Here is a 24,605-nt window from a genome sequence, read left to right on the forward strand (position 1 = left end):
TTTGGAAAGTAGACACCCTAAGGAAATTGATAAGAGGCATGTTGAGCCCATTGAATATTTTATTTTTTTGCCTCAAGCGATTGAATAATGACAAAAAAAGTTGTCACTAAATGATATATTGTTCACACATGCCATGGTTATATGTGCAATTGTACCCCACAATACATTCTGCTGCTTCTCCTGAGTACGGGGATACCACATGTGATCAACTTTTTGGAAGCCTAGCCGCGTACGGGGCCCCGAAAGCCAAGCACCGCCTTCAGGATTTCTAATGGCATACATTTGTAATTTTCACTCCTCACTACCTATCACAGTTTTGAAGGCCATAAAATGCCAAGATGGCACAAAACCCCCCCAAATGACCCCATTTTAGAAAGTAGACACCCCAAGCTATTTGCTGAGAGGCATGTTGAGTCCATGGAATATATTATATTTTGCCACAAGTTGCGGGAAAATTCCAAACTTTTTTTTTTTTCACAAAGTTGTCACTAAATGATATATTGCTCACACATGCTATGGGCATATGTGAAATGACACCCCAAAATAAATTCTGCTGCTTCTCCTGAGTATGGGGATACCACATGTGTGGGATTTTTTGGGAGCCTAGCTGCGTACGGGACCCCGAAAACTTAGTGTTTTGTAAGTGACAGTGATCGATCGATACTGCACTTGGGTGGGCTGGGCTTGGCGGAGGGGCTAAACACAGGTGCTAGCAGGTATCTGGGCTGATCCCGCTAACAATGCGTTTTTGGGAAACCTAAACTGCTGGCGACGCTAATATAGATCTGATCAGATCAGATATTGATCTGTTCAGATACTATATTACTAAGGGAGGTGTATGCTTTGCGCATGGGTGTTAGCGGTACTGGCTCTAACCTGACGCTGCCTGGGGCGACGCAGACCCTATCTGACCCTCAAACTTATATCACCCGCCAGGTGATCAGGGGGTTAAACCTTTATTAGGTAATCAATGGCGGGTGCCCTGAAACTATAAAAAAATAACCAACCAACCAGCGTCACCTGTAACAGTTATATGGTGATCACTGGTGAAAGGGTTAACTAGGGGGAAATCAGGGGGCTTTATGCGGTAGTATATGGGGGTCCCTGACGCTATAAAAAGCTGCGGCGAACCTAAATACCTACCTGCCTAACTAGCGTCACCTGTGACACTAATACAGCGATCAGAAAAACGATCGCTTATTAGTGACACTGGCGACGGGGGGTGATCACTGGGTTAAACCTTTATTGGGGGGGTTAGGGGGGTACCCTAGACCTAAAGGGGGCTAACCCTAACTGCCCTAACAGTTATTGCAGTCACAAATGACACCAATGCAATAATAAAAAAATAAAAAAATGCAATTGGTGTCAATGTGACTGGGGGTGCAGGGGTGATTGGGGGGGTGATCGGGGGGTGAAGGGGGGGTGAAAGTGTGCCTGGCATGTTCTACTGTTAGTGTAGTGTGTTGGTGCAACTCACTGATCATCTCTCCTCTGTGCCGGAACGAAAAAGACCGACACGAGGAGAGATTACATAACTGGGCCCCCCGCCCCCCACCCGCGGGAAGGCATGGACGTACCTGTACGCCAATATGCCTGCCCGTGCCATTCTGCCGACGTACATCGGCGTGCAGCGGTCGGCAAGTGGTTAAGGCTTGATTCACACCTTCAGTATTCAGTTTGCTTTTGATCTGTTTCTGCAGTGCTTTTTGCAGTGCCTTTTGCATTTTTTACACGTTCTTCGCACTTTTCGTCTTGCATTTTTTAAGCTTTTTTCTTTTTTTGCCCAAATTTGTTGTTAGGCAGATTAAAAAATGCAAACTGTAAATTGTGGCAAAATGGCGGTAAGATCATGGCAAAAACAGACGACATGCTTTTCTGCAGCTTCTGCTTTGAAGCCTATTGAACCAAAGACGCACCGTTTTGCATTTGAAAAGGGCATGGGTGTGAACAAGTCCCATAGGAAACCTTTTTTTTGGAAAATTTATTTTTATTCACTTTTGCATAGTACAAAAAGAGAAATAAAATAAAAACATGCTTTGCCATGCAGGGTCGGAATCATAAACATCATAACAACATTCCACCCCCCCCCCCCAATCCAGGTTCACCACCATGCGGGAAAATCCGCCCTCCCGGATGCAAGGTCCCCAGACCAATAGGGGTACACATATCAACATCATAATAAAGTCATTAATAAAGCAACTGTATAGTACTCATTGTAATGCGTTTGGCAATCATCTCTACTGTACATACAGCTATTGTAACAGCAGTTGGTCCCCGAATAATCCCAGTGGAAATGCAGGTACAAAAGAGCCCTATCTAGGCCCAGGCAGACCTCCCCTTCCAGCTCAGTGAAGTCTATATAGTCATTAGGCTACAGAAAAACCACTGTCCAACCAAATTTTCAAAACTTTGTCAAATTTCTTTGGCATCCTCTGCTCAGGTACGTTGCTCTATATAACGGAATCACTCTATTTACAAGCCCTTTCCAGTATGACAGTGAGGGCATCACAGGTTTTTTCCAATAAAGGATCAGTGCCTCCAAACCCGAGACGGCAACGGACCACCTTGAAATCCTCCTTACAGTTACCGTGCCTCGGACTAGCCAGTCCCGAGACTCAGAAACGGATGGATCTGTACCCCAGGCCATAAGGGCCTCTAGGGGCTGGTCAGGAGGACCAGGACCACTGAGTCAGAACATACTTCTGGTCCGAAACCCAGAACCACGTGACCTCAACACCTTAAGTACCCTCTCCTGGAATACACAGCGAGACCACTGATTGGCTCAGAGAGAGAGATTGGTACCCAATGCGTAGTACAACCAGACTGCGTTCCAATGCCTGTCAAAGGTGACCCCTATGACCAGGCAGAAAATAGTACAGTCCAGCCAAACTAATGCCAAGACCACAATTTACTGAAATTAACCCTAAAACCCAACTATGGTCTTAGGAAAAACTAAATTTACAAAAACATAGCGCTACAAAATATTTATAGGTAAAGTTAATTGAAGGAATATCGGATTGCCCCTTGGGGGATCAGGAGTGATTTTTTTCCCCTGCTGGAGAAAATTGGATCATTCTTTATTGTTTTTTTTTTACCTTCCTCTGGATCAACTGTGGAAATAGGATTGTGTATATAGGATTGTATATATTTTTTCCCCCTTCTACTGGTTAAACTGGATGGATTTGTGTCTTTAAAGCCCAACTGAAGCCTCACATGTTTTGATCTCTTTATAGTCCTGTATCAAGGAGGTTTTAAAATGTCTCAGCATAAAATTATTCTCTTCTAACATTACAGTGCTCTGTGCTAGCAGCCATGTGTAACAGCCCCAACCCTTACTTAGCACAAGATCCAGAATGATGGCCAAATTCTAATTTTGCTAATTTCAGGTGGAATTGGCCAAAATTTGGTCCATGGCCGAACCTTCTGACACCACCTGTCACAACAAACTGATCTGAAGTTCTAAGCTGTGTAGAAAAATTGTTGCTTGAACAGTGACTTCAACCAAACACTTGCAATGATTCTTCGGGAGTTCTAACAGCCAGGGGTGCAGGCTGTCAAAATACAATAGTCAGTACAAGACATTTCTTTGTCTACATTGTTTAAATACATGAATAAGTGAATGTACTATAAACATTTAGGTGTCAGTTTATGAAGCAGTGAAATCTATTGACTGCTTCATTCTCCGGCATTCACAGAGGAGATATTTCTCCTGTGTGCCTGTTTATGAAGCGGAGTAAATCGCTTCACCTTTGGAGGAGTGAGGTGATCTACAAACACTTCAAACAGTGGAGAACGCCCCCTGATACTGGAATCCTGTGAGACTTTACGAGATTACAGCACCAGAAATTCACAGAAACACTGAAATGTCAGTTTATTAACCTCCCTGGCGGTATGATTATTTCTGGTTTTAGGTGCTGAAAGCGGTACAATTATTTTGCATGGAAATTTGGCGTTTTATATTGTAATCCTGTAATTCTTAGGAATAACTCTCTTAAATCTGTTCAAACCAGAGTCTAGCAGATATCCCAGGTATGATAAAGTTTATAATATAATAAATAATAATAAAAATTATTCAATAATTTTAGACAAAGACTATCAGTAATAAGACATCTTTTTATTGCAAGCAAGATGGGATTAACTTTGTGCAATACATAAGGGTCCCAGGTGGTACACAGGAATCAGATCTGTTCAACAGTCCTTGATGGTAAAAGCATCCGAAATGACAGTAGGTTTACATCAAAGTGTTGTGTCTATCAACTCACGAAACAATACACAAGAAAGAAGTGCATTACTGATGAAGGAGGAAACCATGGCCAAGACATCTGCAAGCCATGTAAAACTGTCATTTTGTTATCATCATAAGTATAACTGTACTTGATATTTTTTTTGTAAATTTTAAGTAATATTTGAAATATGTATTCATTTTTTAACAGATGCTAGAGCTGCACGATTAATCGTTAAAGAATCAAAATTGGGATTCTACCCCCCTCCCGATCTTAAAATAGCATTTTCCCAATTCTATGTGTAGAGTTCTCTGCTCACTTCTGACAGCCGACAAAAAAAAAATCCAGACAGCCTGCCAAGTTTTTCTCAACATTAGAGATAACTATAAACAAAGTAACATCGTTCTTAGATCAAAGGGATGAACTTCGGTCTGTAAATGAGGTCAGTTTAACCACTTAAAGTGAAAAATATTGGGGGTTTTTTTCAACATTGTTATAGCGCACAAAAAATAAAACCGCAGAGATGAGCAAATACCACCAAAAGAAAGCTATATTTGTGGGAAAAAAGGGACATCGATTTTGTTTGGGTACAACATCACACGGCCACGCAATTGTCAGTTAAAGCAACGCAGTGCCGTATTGCAAAAAATGGGCTGGTCATTAAGGGGTCAAATCCTTCGGAGGCTGAAGTGGATAAAAACTAAACCTTTTTCTGACACTTGTTGTTTACAAGTTAAAAAGAGTATTTTTTTTTTGCTAGAATATTACTTAGAAACATAACATAATGTGTATATATATATATATATATATATATATATATATATATATTTTTTTTTTTTTTTTTTTTTTTTTATATAAGAGACCTCTAGAGAATAGAATAGCAGTTGTTGCAATATTTTAGGTCACACTATATTTGCGCAGTGTTCAAATGCAATTTTTGGGGGAAAAATACACTTTAATGAATTTAAAAAAAAATGAAACAGTAAAGTTAGCGCAATTTTTTTGTATAATGTGAACAATGATGTTACACCACAAGAATCACGAGAGAATCGTGATCCTTTTTCTAAGCAAAAAAATTGTTATTCTCATTTTAGCCAGAATCATGCAGCTCTAACATATCTTTTAAATATATCTGTTTCAAAGCAAGAGCATTTCTTGTAGCTCATAGTAGTCAATCAGGAGCCATTTTTGGCAGGATCAAATAATGTCTTCTGATCTATAAGAGACCTGAGTGGCTGACCTATCAGTTTACTCCCAGTAATAAGCCAGACCTCCTTCATCCATGTCCTGTCCTTTTCTATTGAAATAAACCTGTAAGATTATTCATACCAATTGCTGTGAAAACCTGATGCACAAAAAACTGCAGCCTGCATGAACTGTAGGGTGGAACATTATATATGCCGATATGTCTACATGTGGCATTTTGTTACCGTACTTCTCTGGCTATCTGTATCAGACATAACAAGACACAAATGAAAATCTAGCTGTATTATTGCTACAGTTATATAATCAAAAATACTGATAACTATGTCTGGGAAATAATTGGAACTAAGGCTTGGTTCACACTGCAGCGATACGGGAACCCTGCGAATCCACTGCAGGTTCCCGCATCGTATGTCTCCCGCACTGCCCTATAAAAACTGCTGGGGGTGTAAATTAAAGGTTAATTACACCCTCAAATCAGTTCACATATCACAGTGCGATCTGCAAATTCGGTCAGCAATCGGATTGCATTGGGTGTGAACACCCATGCAGTCAGTTTCTGGTGCGGACCAAAAAAAGGGTCCTGTCGAGTTTGGGCCAAATGCGGCGCAAATTCAGCCATACTATCTGTATGGCTAAATTCGCATCGCACGGACATGGCATGTGATTTGCACTGCAGTGCTGTGCGAATCGAATGCGATCTCACACCATGCAGCAGTGTGAACCGGCCCTAACTTTAAAGTGATTTTAACGTTTTTTTTTTTGTTTTTTTTTTGTTTTTTAAATAACAAACATGTTATACTTACTTCCACTGTGCAGTAACCCCAAACATGCTCTTCTGGGGATCCCCTGGCGGGTCTTGTGGCTCCTCCCCACATCAGATAACACCCCAGGAGAAGCGCTCTCCGGGGGGGGGGGGGGGGTTACCTTGCGGGCGTGCTCCTGAGTCCAGCATTTGCATCCACAGACACAAATGCTGGATTCAGCCCCGCCCCCTGGCTCCCACGTCATTGGATTTGATTGACAGCAGCAGAAGCCAATGGCTGCACTGCTATCAATCTATCTAGCAGTGCTGGTGTGCTCGTCCCTGAGGAGAAAAAGACCATGTTCAGGTAAGTAAAACGGTGAGGTTCTGGGGGGCTGCAGCATCAGAGAAGGTTTTTCACCTTAATGTATAGAATGCATTAAAGTGGAGTTCCACCCAAAAATGGAACTTCCACTTTAAGACCCCTTTCACACTGGGGTGCTTTGCAGGTGGTACAGCGCTAAAAATAGCGCACGCAAAGTGCCCTGAAACAGCCTCTGCTGTCTCTCCATTGTGAAAGCCCCGAGGGCTTTCACACTGGAGCAGTGCGCTGGCAGGACGCTTAAAAAAAGTCCTGCTAGCAGCATCTTTCTGCTCCTTCACCGCTCCTGCCCATTGAAATCAATGGGGCAGCACGGCTATAACGCCAGCATATCGCTGCTGTAGCAGCGCTTTGCGGTGGTTTTAACCTTTTCGCGGCTGGTTTTTAACCCTTTCTCAGCTGCTTGCGGGGGTTAAAACCACCCCGCTAGCAGCTGTATAGCATGGCTAAAATGACGGTAAAGCTGTGCTAAAAACAGCGCCGCTTTACTGCTGACGCCAGTGTGAAAGGGGTCTTAAGAGAGGTGACCCCCTGACATCAGACATTTGGCATGTCATTTTTTGGGGGGCGGGGGAGCCAGTACCCTCTTTTCAGAGGGTCCCAGCTCACACTTCCTCCATGCGCCCCGTGGCACCAGAAGGGAGACCACCTCTCCCCCCTCCCTCTTGACAATCATCTGGGACACGTCACAGGTCCCAGATGATTGCCCGGCCAGTCACGGCGCGTGACACGGCTCACACATGCGCAGTGGATGCCCGACTGTAAAGCCACAGCCAGTCGCCCATATTTACAATGCCAATGCCGCAGAGAGGAGGGGGAGATGAGCAGGACTTCGTTCCCACGCATTGCTGAACCCTGGGACAGGTAAGTGTCCGATTATTAAAAGTCAGCAGCTGCAGTATTTGTAGCTGCTGACTTAAAGTTTTTTTTTTAAGCAGAACTCCCCTTTAAGGTGAAAAGCCATGAGGGTTTACAACCCCTTTTTAAATTGTACAATAATACACACATATATATACTTTATGATTGTAAGCTCTAACGAGCAGGGCCCTCTGATCCCTCCTGTATTGATTTGTATTGTAAGTGTACTGTCTGCCCTCATATTGTAAAGCGCTGCGCAAACTGTTGGCGCTATATAAATCCTGAATAATAATAATAATAATAATAATAATAATGAAGAGGTGTTTTAATTACAGCTGTTATTAAGGGTAACAAACATTTGTCTATAAGCAATTCAATGAAAGTGGGTTTGTCTTTAATGATGACAATGGGTGGACATTTTTCTATTGGTTTGTATTGGTGTAATATTGTAAATATCGCTTGGTCATATTCTGACAATATATTTTATTTAAGATAATGAGCCAGGAAATAAAAGACGAGTGATGCATTATTCTGTGTCCGTGTTTTGACTTCAGTCTACATTGCTCCCCGCAGGGCTCTGTGTGCGTGTCTGGGAGTGAGGGCCGGCACAGGTTAGCATAAGCCCTTGTACACACGGTCGGAGATTCCGACAACCAAATCCATCGGAGTAATTCCGACAGATTAATTCCGGAAGAGGTCCGGAAGTGATGTTGCATACACACGGTTGGACTAAATTGTCGGAAAATCCGATTGTACATAACGTGATGACGTTATTTCGTTACGACGGGACTACGGTCAGGCTAGTAGCCAATAGCTTTGGTCTAGGAATTTGATCTGAGCATGTGTGACACTTTGTCAGTCGAAGAAGGCTACACATGATCGGAGTATGTCCGATAGGAGCATTTTGTCTGAAAATTTTACCGGCAAGTTGGAAAACTTGGTCCGTCGGAACAGTCCGATGCAGACCACACACCAAAACGGTCCGATAGGACACATTCCGTCGGAATCTCCGACCGTGTGTACAAGGGCTAAGAGTAATATATAGGGAGGGGGTACATCCTTAATGATAGAAAGGTACTATTAACTTGTTGTAAGTCAGGTTGGAGTATCCTGTTTAGTTGTCCTACATGAAGGATAATAGAATATTACACAATGCTACATCTGCTGAGGACGTGTGTATAGATGTGGCTTGCCTTCACTTAGCGCCCTGTCATAGACACATCACAGGTATGTAGATACTTTTTCTGAGGCGCTGGATTTAATCCTATTTAAAAAGGGACAAATTTCTGTGTAATACCTCTCCTTGTATATAGCTATAATTTACAGATTAATTTTAGTCATTGTGCCCGTGGCAGGAATCTGCAGCAGATAAAACAGTTATTGATTTCTTACTTTTGCTTGAAAATGTGTTAACTCCCAAAGGCATACGGACTGAGAAATCATTAATAATAGTTCTTAATTGAGGTGCTGAACAGCCTACTGATTTTTGCCAGTGGCAGTTTTGTCTTTTCTTTGATGCCTATAAAATTACCAGCTTGAGTTTGTGTTCGGTAATAGCAGGAAAAGCGCTATTTGCAGTACTGCTGTGATATAGAAAGCTTATGGCTGCAAAAGGCTTTGGTGGGTTTTTTATTACCATATTACATGTTGCGAGTCACTTATTACATATCTATTATTGAAATTGGCTCACTTACCTGTAATGCTGTAGTTCAGTCTCCAGCTGATCTACACGCATCTGGAGATAAGGAACTTCATTTGATTTTTCTTCCAAGTCCTTCACTTTTCCATAACATGCCAACAATGCTTGTCGGGCATCTGCTGTTTTCTTTCTTGTCTCCACCTGTTCTTTCTTTAGTCGTTGGTTACATTGCTCTAAATAAATGAGGACATTCTGAGTTTTGCTCAGTTCTTCTTCCAAGTCTTTGTTCATTTTTATAACTTCCTCCAACTGTTCATCTCTGGAGCTCTGGATCAGGTTGATCTCTCTCTGGACACATCTTGTTGTTACAGTGTAACGTTGGGACAACACCCGCCTGTTGGAGAGGGCTGAGATGTCTTCAGTTTTCTGTGAAGCAAGATTTCTGCGTAGGCCAACCTATAAAAGACATAAAATAAAACTAGCTGTTCAGTATAGGAAACTTGATTCACACCAAAACACATACAGAGTTTACAAAGAGGCAGATATCATAGAGTATTGAGTACAATTTACCACTAGGAGGGATATAAATTTCCAATAGCAACATATAGAGCAGGGGTCTCCAAACTTTCTAAAGTAAGAGCCAGTTTACTGACCTTCAGACTTTGGGGGGGGGGGGGGGGGGGGTTGACTGTGGCCATTTGGAGTAAAAAAATGTCCCAACATCAGTGGGAGTAAACAATCCCCCATCATTGGTGTAACTGGGAAGAATTGTGCCCCATCATTGGTGTCATTGGGCCCGATTGTTGGTGTCACTGAGAGGAACAGTGCTCCATCATTGATGTCATGGGTAGAAATTGTGCCCCACCATTGGTGTTATTGAGAGGAACTGTGCCCCAACATTGATGTCATTGGTAGGAATTGTGCACCATCATTGGTGTTTTTGGGAGAAATGATGCCCTACATTGGTTTCTGTGAAAACAATAGTGCCCCAAAGGCAAGATAAAAGCAAGAAAAGGGCCACAGCTTGTAGACCACTGATATAGAGGATACAATTTTCTACTAAAAACATTATTATAGGGTAGCCATTCTAAACCATAGGGTTCCTCCAGAGTTTGGTAGGGGTTCCTTCAGCAGTGGCTGATTGACCTTCCATCTGATAGCGCCTGCATTGTTCCTGGGCTAGCACCATTTAGTAGAGCCATAACACCAGTGATTTTTTTTAGTTGCCTATAAGGGTGGTATTTTCCCACTAACCACCACTTTCTTTCCACTAGAATAGGACACCAATAAAATAGAGCATTCTTTGAACTTAAATTCAATGTAAGGGGTATTAAACTTCTGAAACAACATAGATATAAGAAGGCCATCTCTCACTGACCATAATGTAAGGGGGTACTTTTCCATTAACCACCAATGTAACATTTTCTACTAATCACCAATGTAAGGAAACCCTTAAATGAACACCAATGTTTTATAATGAATGCACATCACAATGCAACTTTTCGAGGTAACACAGGACTCCTTTAGTAGCCCAGTCATTGGTCGCTGCTGTACTATTTTATAGAGGGCAGTGGTTCTGTATTCCTTGGGAATAGCTGAGAACAATGTAACAGGCAAAGAGTACAGGAAGTTGCCAGTGCACAAAGATCAACTTATTTTCCTAACTTATACAGGTATAACAAAACACTTTAATGGTATACTTACCATGACCAAAAAGGACCAAATGAAACAGGTTTATATATATACATATATATATATATATATATATATATAAACACACATAAATCAGTTTTTTTGGAAAAATTATATTTTATTTTTTCTCTCTACATCTGTTTTTTGAAAATGTGCGTGTCAACATATACTTGTTCTAGTCCTTTGATTTTATCTTTTTTATTCTACTTTCCCATATGGTAAACAGCTTTATAAACTTCCCCAATGGTAGAGGTCTGACTATGATTATTACCCCTGCTCTCTAAGAACACCATATTTCACTGCCTTGCCTGCCATATGTAACTCATTTTTTTAGTCTTACATTTAATGCAGCTGCCCCCATAGCAGCTAAAATGCCACATTATAAAGGGCTGAAATCAGCCTACACTGAGTTTATTAAATCCAGATGTGACCCACAGAGGTCTGAATAGCAGTGATGATTACGGGGGTCAACAGGCTGAGGGTTTATCAATGAAAATAAAAAAAATTACACCGCCGCTCATACTTTTACAATTTAACTCATTCAAACTACAGTTGAAGAATGGATGACCTCATCAATCAAAAGAGGATGCCATGCTATGCCAGGGCATGGGAAGTGAGAAAGTCACATCTGCTCTTTAAACAAAAATTTGAAAGCACTCATAAACAAATTAATTTATTTTTTTCAGTTAATGTTGGCCTGAAAAGCCAAATTCAAGGGAAAAAATATTCTTTATTTTTTTTTTTGGCAGTAGTGCCTTGCAGCTTGTTAGTTGTCATTCAATGCAGAAAGTTTGAAGTTTAAATGACACTCTTTATTGGCTAACTTACTTTATTATGTCCCTTTTTGTATGAGCGCCCTCCATTTTGTCTCAACAGAGGACCTCCGTTCTGGAGGACGGAATAGAAATAGTGAACTCACTGATTCCCTATGGGTGGTTGGATGTAAGCAGATGTGCATTCCTTATATCAGCCCATATCCAGTTAGGTTGTTAAAAGTGGGCCTGGACACAATCTTTTTCCATTAAGTCCAATAGACCTGAATGGACCCAGATTCAGGTAGCTAAAGGTGGATGCACATCCGCTTACATCCAGCCGCTTAAAGGGGTACATTGCAGTCTATTTTGTAACCGCTTCCCGACCGCCTCACGGAGATATACGTCGGCAGAAGGGCACGTACAGGCAGAATCCCGTACCTGTATGTTGCCCTTTAAGAGGCGGCGGCACGTGCACGCGCAGGACGCTCCGTGAGGCAGGTCGCGGGTCTCGTGGACTCGATCACCGCAGGGATACCCACGATCGCCTCACAGAGGAAAAACGGGGAGATGCTAAAGTAAACAAGCATCTCCCCGTTCTGTCTAGCAACAGTGTCACTGATCTCTACTCCCTGTGATTGGAGCAGAGATCAATGATGTGTAAAACACAGCCACACACCCCCACAGTTAGCAACATGCCTTTAGGACACACTTGACCCCTACACTGCCACCTAGTGGTTAACCTCTTAACTGCCAGTGTCATTTACACAGGAATCAGTGCATTTGTATAGCACTGATTGCTGTATAAATGACAATGGTCCAAAAAAATCTGTCAAAAATGTCCAATGTGTCCGCCATAATGTCGCAGTCATGATAAAAATTGCTGATCGCCGCCATTTAAAAAAAAAAAAATATTAATAAAAATGCCATAAAACGATCCCCTATTTTGTAAATGCTATAACTTTTGCGCAAACCAATCAATAATCGCTTATTGCGATTTTTTTCCCCAAAAATATGTAGAAGAATACGTATCAGCCTAAACTGAGGAAAAAAAATGTTTTTTATATATTTTTGTGGATATTTATTATAGCAAAAAGTAAAAAAGAATGCGTTTTTTTTTTCAAAATTGTCGCTTTTTTCGTTTATAGCGCAAAAAATAAAAAATGCAGAGGTAATCAAATACCACCAAAAGAAAGCTCTATTTGTAGGGAAAAAAACATCAATTTTATTTGGGAGCCACGTCACATGACCGCGTAATTGCCAGTTAAAGCAGCAAAAAGTGCTCTGGTCAGGAAGGGGGTACATTTTTCCGGGGCTGAAGTGGGTAATGGGTTAAAAATGGACGGGGGGAGCCTTAAAGATGTAAGCTTTTGGGACCCGTTAGCAGAGGAAGGAATGTCAAGAGTCCTGAAAGCTTACATCTTTAACCACATCCTGTCTGGCCTATAGCAGAATGACAGCGGTGGTTTCATTATCCTAACTGGGCATATTATGAAAAAATTATATAGCATTTATAAGCCATATTGCAAGTGAAAGTTCTTAACAATCGCCTTTCCTCTTCAATCTGCACAGCTGTAATTTTCTGAAAACTCAATGCAATATGGCAACCTTTAGTTAGCAAGTCTCACGTACCCATGCTTGATGTCCCACCACTGCGCTCATGCAAAAACACTCTACTAGAGCTGCCACTTGAAATAGTGATAAAGTTTAAGGCCCCTTTCACACGGATGATCCGTTCAGGTCCGTCTGTCAGTTTTTCAGGCGGACCTGAACGGATGCTCCATAGAGATCTATGGAGCGTCGGATGTCAGCGGTGACAAGTCCACTGACATCTGACCCGCTCCAATCCGAAAAAGTGTGACGGAGGAAAAAGCTATTTTTCCATCTGTCATCAGATCGGATCGGGTGACGACGGACACTGCGGTCCGTCGTCACCCGATCTCCCATAGGGGAGAGCGGCGCTGTGACAGGTCCATCCCTGCGCAGTGTGCAGAGACGGACCTGTCATCTTCCTGCTCAGTGGAGATCGCTCCGGCAATCCTCGGTGAGCAAGCGGATATCCACGGGGCAAATCAGCACTGATCCGCCCCCTGTGAAAGGACCCTAAATATATTTAAATGAAAAAATAGTGATGCTAATGTCACAATATTACCATGAAACAAATACTAAAACTATTTAAGTGACACCATGTGATAGTGACAACATAAACTGAAAAAATGATGAATAGTAAAATAAAAAAATGAATTAAAAAACAGAAAAAGTAAAAAAAAATCCAATTAAAGTCCATAAAAGTGATAATCTTCAAGTTATTAGCTTGTGATGGCTCCTCTATGATTTATACTCAAAATTAAAGCGGAAGTCCACCGGGACTCCGCATTTTTTTTTTTTTTTTTAAAAGCCAGCAGCTACAAATACTGCAGCTGCTGACTTTTAAATAGTAAAACTTACCTGTCCAGCGCGCCCGCGATGTCGGCACCCGAAGCCGATCGCTCGCTCGTGCTGCCGCCATCTTGGGTATGGGAATCAGGAAATGGAGCCTTTCGGCTTCATTTTCCGGTTCCCTACTGCGCATGCGCGAGCCACGCGGCGCAATCCGGACGGTCCCCGCTGCCTCTGGGAGCTGTGTGTTTCCCAGCAGGCAGCGGGGCACTTGCTGAAGGGGGCGGGCGCTTGCGGAAAGGGGCGTAACGTACGCCCCTTTCCGCAGAGAGCTAGCCCGGAAGTGGGTGCAGTTACCTGGATTATCCAGGTAACTGCACCCCCCTCCCCCCTGAAAGGTGCCGATTGTGGCGCCGGAGGGGGGGGGGATTCCGATGAGCGGAGGTCCATTTTAGGGTGGACCTCCGCTTTAACTTCCTTCCACCACACCGTTTGTGACAGTGATTCCACTCCCTTAAGAAACTCACTCACCAAATTGAAATGCCTTGCACTCTCATGCTCGGCATCAACACTTTTAAACCCACCAGGGTGAACATTACTTCCGATAACTAACCATGCACAACAGAAGAGGATTGCTCCACCTGGTCTAGGCTACAGGAGACCGATCTGTTGTGCACAGTCGGATATCGGAAGTACTTTTAACCCTGGTGGATTTAAAAGTGTTGATGCCGAGCATGAGAGTGCAAGGCATTTCAATTTGGTGAGTGAGTTTCTTAAAGAGGAAGTAAACCCGACCAAAAAAATTCCAATTTTCTACTGTTTATATAATACTGCACATCAGCCTTCATACTATCTATGTAATTCCTCAAAACGAGCGCTCTAAATACCTTTTTTTTCGTTTTCAAAAATATCTCCCTTCCGGGTATCGCCCGCGCCATTGCAAAGTCTGGTTTTGACGTCCTTTCCGGACGTCATTTCCGCCCTTAGTTAGATTTCATTCCGGAAATCTCGCGCATGCGCCGTAGCGTCATAAGAAATCCTAACCAAGCCTCGATCTCGGTTGCCGTTACTAAGGCAACAAAGCATTTCTCTCTCTCTCGCTCTGCTCTGCTCTCCTCTGCTATGATTCATTCCCCTGCGTGACGTCTTCAGTCACAAGGGGGAGTGTCAGGAAGAGCAGGGATATCTTTACAACATGAGACTTCTCCTCTGCCGCAATGAGGAGAATGGCTCGTATTAACAAAAGGCAGAGAGGCAGGAAGATCAAAGGCGGCAATACAATATACGCCGCATTCGCACGTCCATACTGCGCAAGCGAGGCTGACGTCATGGACATGTAAACGGCGTTTTTTTCGAAAATGACACAAGTAAGTTCACTTTCTCAGGCAGCGATCAGCTGCCTGAGAAAAGTATGATCTACTAAGCAAAACATGTTTAGGAGGGTTTACTTCCTCTTTAAGGGAGTGGAATCACAATATGGCAACCTCTACATCATTGGTGTATGAAATGCCCCCTGGAAATGTCATTGCCTGCTTGTGTAATTGGTTAACTGATTTAACCAGACTTTTGCAATAAGATACAAGTCAAATTTTAGGAATCCTCTGCACCAGAAAATACATATTTTTTTGGGCGAGATACCCTAAATGGATTAATTACTTTTGAAGGCATGCAGACCCTGCACCTTTACTCATCAGGACACTGAGAATGTACCAGGTGATTATAATTAACCAGACCTTCCCATTTAGAATCAGTAGTCAAAGGACATGGACAAACAACTATTTCTTAAGAGTAGAAATAGGTAGAATTGGAAACGTTTGTTTAACCATATGCTCACCGCAATACGTATATATACGCTGCAGTTTGCAAGTGGTTTACTGGGATTATATAGATAGTTAGATATAGATATATAGATATAGATATCAGCCATAACGCAAGGATATTTTTTTTTCAGCAGGCCGGCTGCTTCCATAGAGAATCAGATACTATTTGATCACTTCTATGGTCTTGGATGACCGGGTCGACATCATGACCTCACTTCCGGTCCAGGCTGGAAGTAAATAGTTTTTTGTTTTGTTTTTAAAGCAAAAGATCAAAATAAATGTTTTTTTGATCTTTTGCTTTTAAAAGGTAAATAAGAGATTTGAGGTCTTTTTGACCCCAGATTTTTCCATAAAGAGGACCTGTCATCTTTGCTTCTATTACTAGGGGATGTTTACATTCCTTGTAATAGGAATAAAAGTGCTAAAAAAGGATGGTGTAAAAATAAAAAGTCAAATAAATCAGAAAAAAAAAAACATAAAGCGTCCCCATCCCTTCGTGTTCGCATGCAGAAGTGAACACATACATAATTTGAGCATGCATATGTAAACGGTAGTCACACCATATGTGAGGTATCGCCACAAACATTAGAGCGAGAGCAATAATTCTAGCACTAGACCTCCTCTGTAATTCTAAACAGGTAACCTGTAAAGGCATTTAAAGTGTAACCTATGAAGATTTTTAAGTACCATAGTCTGTCGCTATTTCACGAGCGTGTGTAATTTTAAAGCATGACATGTTATGCATCTCTTTACTAAGCGTAACATCATCTTTCACATTACAAAAAAAATTGAGGTAAATAGTTGTTGTTTTTTTTTTTTTTTTTATTAAAGTGTATTTTTTTATTTTAATATTGTGCTTGCAAAACTGCTGCCAAATACCTTGTGTCATAAAGAATTTAAACTATCGTAATTTTATTCCCTAGGGCAGTGATGGCGAACCTTGGCACCCCAGATGTTTTGGAACTACATTTCCCATGATGCTCAAATACACTGTAGAGTGCATGAGCATCATGGGAAATGTAGTTCCAAAACATCTGGGGTGCCAAGGTTCGCCATCACTGCCCTAGGGTATCTGCTAAAAAAAAATATATATATATATATATATATATATATATATATATAATGTTTTGGGGTTATAAGTCATTTTCTAGCAAAAAATACTGATGTGCCAGAAAAAGCCTGGTCGGCAAGTGGTTAAATCCCTGCAATTTACATTGATCACCCAGAGTGGATTGTTTTCTTCTCAACAAAAGTGGAGTTACTCAATAATATATTACAGCCCTCACAGTTTCCTATAGGATGAAAACAGGTTTCAGCATACCATATGCTAGACTTGGTGAGAGTGATCATTACTTAAAGTGGTTCTAAAACCAGAAGGTTTTTTTTTTCTTAATGCATTCTATGTATTAAAATAAAAACCTTCTGTGTGCAGCAGCCCTCCCAGCCCCCCTAGTACTCACCTGGGCCCCATCTCCATCCAGCAATGTTACAGGAGAGACTCATCAGGAAGTGAAAGCAAATGAGGAGAATCTCTGATTGTCACCAAAGTCACTACAACTCGTGTCCCCACTGGAAGATTTCCAACAGAAGTAGAGAGGGTGACTCTTCCTAGCGGGTACACAAGCATCAATAAAAACCTGACAGATATTCTAATCCCTCCCCACTACTACTAATCTAAGGCTGGCCATACATTATAAAATTTTCTTATACAATTGTCTTTAGATTTACCGTCAACTATGTAGTGCAAAGGCTTGCCTGATTGCATACAAATTGAAAGCGTTTATGTTTGACCTTGTTATAGAAATTTCTGGTTGTGACTCTATAAATACAGTAAAAGTAAACTGCAATTGCAGGAACAGATTTACAGGATGCAATCACTGTGTTTAAAATGTCCGTTCTGACAAAATGTATTATTACATGTTACTTTATACACAGATAAGGAATGGGCGGTGTGAGATGTTATTAAACGCTTGCCGACCACCCGCCGGCAGAATGTTACCCCTGCGCGAATCGCCGTAGCTGTATGGCGGCTGCTTTAAGGGGTATAGGGGCGCCCAACGCGGTACTGAGGAGCCAATGAGCATACCTGGTGGCCACGATGTCCGACAGGCACACGCAATCGCTCCTGACAGAGGAGTAACGCGGATTTCTCTAAACACACAAATCCACGTTCTGACAGGGGAGAGAAGACAGATCGTGTGTTCCTAGTATATAGGAACACCGATCAGTGTGCTCCCCCAAGCAGTCCCATCCCTCCCACAGAGGGAACACATTTAACCCCTTGATCGCCCCCTAGTGTTACCCCTTCCCTGCCAGTGACATTTATACAGTAATCAGTGGTTATTTATAGCTCTGATCGCTGTACAAATGTCAGTGGTCCCAAAAAAGTGTCAAAAGTGCCCGATATGTCTGCCGCAATGTCGCAGTCTTAATAAAAATTGCAGATTGCCGCCATTAATAGTAAAAAAATAATAATAATAAAAAGGCCATAAATCTATTCCCTTGTTTTTTGATTTTTTAAATTCGGGGATATTTATTAGAGCAAAAACTAAAAAACATTGTTTTATTTCAAAATTGTCGCTCTTTTTTAAAAACGCAAAAAATAAAAACAGCAGAGGTGATCAAATACCACCAAAAGAAAGCTCTATTTGTGGGGAAAAAAAGACTTCAATTTTGTTTGAGTACAGTGTCCTACGACCGCGCAATTGTCAGTTAAAACGACGCGTACTGTATTTTTTTTTTTTAAATGGCCCAGTCAAAAAGGGGGTAAATCCTTCCGGAGCTGAAGTGGTTAAGAACTAACAAATAGAAATATGTTATTAAAAGTTAGCGAATAGAATAATTGTGATAGTAAAACCTTGAGAGGGGAGGGGGGAGTAAAGATAGCGAGAGCTTCTAGCAGAAGTTGTGTCTGTGTGTTAGGTGAAGGTTACAAAACACATTTCAACATTGAGAACAAGATGGTGTCTCTTCTGCTTAAATGAACAATACAGTGAACATCCATGTCAACCTCATAATTTGGGTTTTGGTCAATCTAAAGGAAAATTGTATAATGTATGGCCAACCTAAAACTAAACAAAAAAAGTTTTTTTCCTTTAGCTATGCTTTAACCCATCAAGAAACACACTCTGGCCCTCTATGATGATTACACACATATCACTAAGAACATTTGAAGAAACTTTTTCTAAAATACTATTCAGCAATAATCTTACAGCCGATAGGGAACCTGAGGATGTGGAGAATCCGCTTTTGGCAGCACCACAAGACTTAAATGAGTATTTAACCACTTGCTGACCAACCGCCATCATTATAGGGCTGGGGAAAAAATCTATTTAAATCTTGAATTGAGTTGAGAGGTCAAATAGTTTTTTTTTTTATTTATTTTTTCACCACTGCGCCGGTCCTGAGGTGCTGCGGGCAGGAGTTTTTAGGCGAGGCCGCGGCTTCGGCCTAGTCCGCAAGGCCGGATGGCGTGGACTAGGCCGAAGCCGTGGCCTCACCTAAAAACTCCTGCCCACAGCTCCTCAGGACTGGCGCGGTGTATACAAAAAAAAGAACTAAATTAAAATCGTGAATCGAGTTTTTTTTTTTCAAAATCGCTGATTTTTTTTAATCGCCCAGCTCTATGTCATTATACTGGGGCAGGTTGGCTTGGCTGCACGAATCACCATAGGTGTACGCCGGGCACTTTAATAGTAATAGCAGGTACGCGCACATCGCTGGAGCAGATGCACGTGGCTGGCCACGATGACAGCCACCCGCGATCGCTCCACAGAGAGCTAGTCAATGTAAACTGTCAATGTAACCAAACAGATCCCCGTTCTGTTTAGGGGAGTAGAGAGAGATCGTCTTCTGTTCCTAGTGATCAGGAACAGTGATCTCTCTCTACTCCCTGTCAGTGCACTCCCCCTACAGTTAGGCTCCTTTCACACTGAGGCCTGCAAAGCGCCTCTCCTGTCACTCCAGTGTGAAAAGCCAAGAGCTTTCACACTAGAGAAGTGTGCTGGCAGGACGCTAAATTAATGGGCAGCACCGCTGAAGTGCCGGCAAAGCCCCGCTAGCAGCCAAAAAGCACCACTAAAACGACAGTAAAGCACCGCTAATAATAGCAGCGCTTTCCCACCGCCGCCGCCCGCCTACCCCAGTGTGAAAGTGCCCTTAGAACAGGGGTCTCAAACTGGCAGCCCTCCAGCAGTTGCAGAACTACAAGTCCCATCATGCCTGTGCCTGTGGGAGTCATGCTTGTAACCGTCAGCCTTGCAATGCCTCATGGGACTTGTAGTTCTGCAACAGCTGGAGGGCCGCCAGTTTGAGACCGCTGCCTTAGAAACACCTCCCTATGGAACACTTAATCGCCCCCTAGTGTTAACCCCTTTCCCTGTCAGTGTCATTTATACAGTAATCAGTAGCTATTTTTAGCACTGATCGCTGTATCAGTGTCACTGGTCCCAAAAAAGTGTCAAAGGTATCTAATCTGATAAAAATCAATGATCAGCGTCATTGCTAGTAGAAAAAAAAAAAAAATGTATAATAAAAATGCCATAAATATATCCCCTATTTTGTAGATGTTTTAACTTTTGTGCAAACCAATGAACATCCGCTCATTGCGATTTTTTTTTTTTACCAAAAATATGTAGAAGAATAAATATTGGCCTAAACTGATGAAGAAATTCGATTTTTTTAATTTTTTTTTATATTTATTATAGCAAAAAGTAAAAAATATATTTTTTTTGTTTTTATTTTTTAAATGGTCAGTCTTTTTTGGTTTATAGCGTTAAAAATTAAAACAGCAGATCAAATACCACCAAAAAAAAGCTCTATTTGTGGGCAAAAAAAGGGCATAAACTTTGTTTGTGTACAATGTCACATGACTGCGCCATTGTCTGTTAAAGCTTACCAGTGCCGTATCGCAACAATTTGGCCCGGTCATTAAGGGGGTAAATCCTTTCGGGGGGCTGAAGTAGTTAACCCTTGCAGTACAGGGACAGCCCCACCACATAGGAGGATTTTTACTTTCCCTGGAGTTCATCTCTTAGTTAATTAATTAATTAGTTGTACCTGTATAAGGGTTCATTTATGCCACAATCCCAGTGTCCAGTTCTGCATGCAAGCTTGCATACATCTGTAATGCATTTTTGGTGCGTTTTTTAAAGGCATTATTTATGCTTTTTCTTTACTGGCTTAAATTTATATGCTTTTGCGGTTCGTTCATGTGTGTTCTGGTACAGGAGAAAAAAAATGCAGCATGCTGCGCTTCTTTAAATACACATAAAAGCACCGAAATGGTATAAACTAGGCTCATTAAAATACATTATTGTTCTGCCTTTAAAGGAGCGATCGACTGTCTTAAACAAGCCTCATTTGATCAGTAACACGGGGATTGTGGTGTAAACAGGCCCTTAGAAGAATAATCACTCTTAATCTTTGTTTACTTTTTCCATGAAACTTTTCAGATGAGCAGATTAGTGAAGGAGAATCCACCATTTGTATTGATTTGAACGAGACATCTGCATGGATTGAGCAATTGAAAAATAAAAGTTCCCATTTCCACCCTGCTGCATCAAACAATTGTTTCAAACTTGGAACAATAAAACAACTCGATCTCTAGAGGTCAACCACTGAACTGAGTTGTAGAAGAAGACATATTTTGGGACTGCCAGAGACCCTTCATTGGCTTGTGATGGGTCTGATGAAGGGTCCCTGAGCAGTCCTAAAACATTGCTTCCCTGTGTGACCAGAAAAAAGGGAAATACCCCCCAATAGGATGGGACTTTAAAGGCAACACAATCCAAAAATGACAAATAAATACGATTTTTATTATTGAAAACAATATACAAATGTACAAATATACAAAACAATACAAACTATCAAAACCAAATAACAAATTGTATAAAACTTGATGTTGTATTCCCACATGATCCAGTCCTCCCAACATGTTTTGGGTCAGAAACGTCCCTTCGTCAGGGGAAATAATCGAATGGCATCACACTGTGTAAGATCAAAAATACATATTTGTAATATTTATTTTTGATCCTACACAGTGTGATTCCATTCGATTTTTTCCCCTGACGAAGGTATGCTGTATTTTTGATCTTACACAGTGTGATTCCATTCCATTATTTTATCCTGACGAAGGGAAGTTTCTGTCCCGAAACACGTTGGGCCGACTGGATCATGTGGGAATACAAGATGAAGTTTTATCCAATTTGTTATTGCTTTTTATAGTTTGTATTGTTTTTTTAATTTTGTACATTTGTATATTGTTTTCAATAATAAAAATCGTATTTATTTGTAATTTTTGGATTGTATTGCCTTTAAAGTCCCATCCTATTGGGGGGTATTTGCCTTTTTTTCTGGTCACTTTAGGGATGTTGGCAACTTTTTTGATAGCTGGATGTTTTCTTTTTTGTCTTGCTTCCCTATGTGATCATGCAATAAATAGAGCTTTTGACTTGAAAACAAATTTGTTGGTGGGCAGCTGACAAATCATGTTCAGGGTGACAATACAGGAGCACAACTAGGAAACAATTGTCGCCCTGTATGGGCAGTACGATGGCAGTGGCGGCCGTTGGTATATTTGTTTGGGGGGGGCCACAAATAATCCACCCGACGCCCACCCCATCAGTCTCCAGCCCCGAACTTACCCGATCTAGGTCACGGGCAGAGCTTCCTCCGTGCGGCATCTCCACCTCCTGGTGCTTCATGGCGGCTCCCCCGGCGTCTCTTCCCTCCTCCTCGATGGCCAATAACATTGCTTCTCCTCTCATCTAATCGGGTGATGGGTCTCAGGACCCACTTCCTGATTGGCTGGGAGGAGAATAAGGAAGACAATAGTGAATATTAATTTGCTTTTGCCACACAACTGGGTGGGCTCTGCTCCCCCCGAGCTAACCCTTTTTTGAAGCATCTCTGCTCTAATCCCATGTTTCTAAAAAAAAACCTCACTGGAATCCATGTCCCCCTAGATTGAGGGGGGGGGGGGGGTAGTGCCTCTGCACCCTGCATTACAGGCCGCCACTGGTTGATAGAGTGCCAATCCTTTTCTGCATTCAGAGGCGACCATAGATTTGTATTGACAGTTTCCACCGCTAACAGCTACATCTACTTGCACACATTTACAACCACTGGCAAGAATCTACTGATTCCTCCTGGGCTTCCCCTTGATGCTGCTATTTGGCCATCTGACTGTACCCTAAAAGGAAGTGCCCCAACAAGGGCCTTTATGGCAGGATCACAATGGAATTATATTAATGAAAGCTGCAGAGAAAAAACAAAAAAGACTGAAAACAACTTTGGAAATAACATTTCCAGTGTAAAACATACATGAAGTGTTAGTGATCAGGTTCCTCTACTTGAAGCCTTTATGCAATAATTGGTCTCCCTTAGAGGCAGTGCCCCCGCGGATCCTCGGACTCACCTGCAGTGCCAGGCAGCGGGCATCACTGCTCTGCAGCGCCATCCTCAGGTCCTCCAGCAGTTCCCGGAGATGTCGGTTCTCATCCTCCAGCCTCTTTAGCTCCTGGTTCTCCTCTGTCATGGTCATCCCCGGACTCTCCCTCCTGTTCATCTGGCCCCCGGGCAGGCGGTGGGCCCCGGCTTTGGCGCTGAAGTGCCCGCAGAGCTTGGCATGGAAGTGTCGGAAGGTGAGGCGCTCCGGCAGTTGCTCCAGCAGCCCCTCGCATTCATCCATGCCGGGCTCCAGGTCCAGGACCCCGCAGAGGGTGCGGAACTCTTCCCCGGAGATGGTGCCCTCTCCCCTCCAATCCAGGTGATGGAAAACCTCCTGCAGGTATTGGTCCAGCCCGCCGGCCAGCACTATGATCTCATTGTCCGTCCCGCGGTCCAGTCCGTAGTGATGAGCCAGGACGCTGAGCAGCCACTGAGTGCGGCGGGCCGGCCGAGGGGGGAGGTACGGGGGGTCGGAGGGCTCCATGTCAGCCGGGAGCCCGGGACATCCCGGATCCGGAGCGCCGAGTGTGTGCACCGACTCCTGTCTTCACAAACTTCGTGCGACCCAATTTCCCACTCTTCTGTAAGTTTAACACAACTTCCCACTCCTGTGTGACACACACAACCCCCTAGCGCTGTGCGATCCCCTTCACACCCCGCTATGTTATGTGAGCTCTGTGTGCGCCTGCAGAGGCTGGAGCGTTGTATGAACTGAGGACGGGGTGCAGCGCTGTGTGCTGTAGGGGTGAGTTTAGAGGGTGCAGTGCTGTGTGCTGTACCGATGAGTGTAGCGAGTGCAGTGCTGTGCGGATGAGTGTAGAGGGTGAAGTGCTGTGTGCTGTACAGATCAGTAGGGATGAGTGTAGAGGGTGCAGTGCTGTAGGGATGAGTAGGGATGAGTGTAGAGGGTGCAGTCAGTGCTCTGTGGGCTTCTTACTATGGAGAGCAGAATGATGAGTCCTGGGTATGGAGTGTACAGAGTGCTGTGCTGTTTGTAATTAGTCCTGAGTAAGAAGTGCAGTAATGTATAGTGACGTGTAAGTCCCAAACATGGAGTGCAGGGCTGTTTGGAGTTAGTCCTGAGTATGGAGTGCAGTGCTGTTAGTCCTAAGAATGGAGTGTATAGAGTGCAGTGTTCTGACTTTGGAGCGCAGTATGGTGTAAGTCCTGAGTATTGAGTGTATAAAGTGCAGTGTTGTATGGTGTCCTGACTATGGAGTGCAGTGTTGTATAATGCTATTGTTGAGAACTGAGTGCAGTGCTGTATGGTGTCAGTCCTGAGTATAGAGTGCAGTGTTGTAGGGTGTCAGTCCTGAGTATAGAGTGCAGTGTTGTAGGGTGTCAGTCCTGAGTATAGAGTGCAGTGCTGTAGGGTGTCAGTCCTGAGTATAGAGTACAGCACTGTATGGTATTATTCCTGAGTATAGAGTGCAGTGCTGTAGGGTGTCAGTCCTGAGTATAGA

General features: G+C 42.6%; 1 protein-coding gene across 2 annotated transcripts in view; it reads right to left on the reverse strand.

The window, feature by feature from the left end:
* The window catches only part of EFCC1 (EF-hand and coiled-coil domain containing 1), a 222,151-nt gene extending 197,828 nt beyond the window's left edge, over nucleotides 1-24,323 (reverse strand). The window contains exons 1-2 of one of the 2 annotated variants that reach the window (XM_077452159.1): nucleotides 23,111-24,323; nucleotides 9,106-9,506 (exon numbers count right to left, since the gene is read on the reverse strand). In XM_077452159.1, coding sequence (XP_077308285.1) covers nucleotides 9,106-9,506; nucleotides 23,111-23,626 — 917 coding nt within the window. In that variant the 5' untranslated portion in view covers nucleotides 23,627-24,323. The remainder of the gene's footprint in view (nucleotides 1-9,105; nucleotides 9,507-23,110) is intronic. The other variant, XM_077452158.1, reaches the window with a different exon arrangement.
* Nucleotides 24,324-24,605: the final 282 nt, after the last annotated feature.

The sequence above is a fragment of the Lithobates pipiens genome, unplaced genomic scaffold, assembly GCF_037356315.1.
Source record: "Lithobates pipiens isolate NorthernLeopardFrog02 unplaced genomic scaffold, aLitPip1_a1.2 Scaffold_23, whole genome shotgun sequence".
Lineage (NCBI taxonomy): Eukaryota > Metazoa > Chordata > Amphibia > Anura > Ranidae > Lithobates > Lithobates pipiens.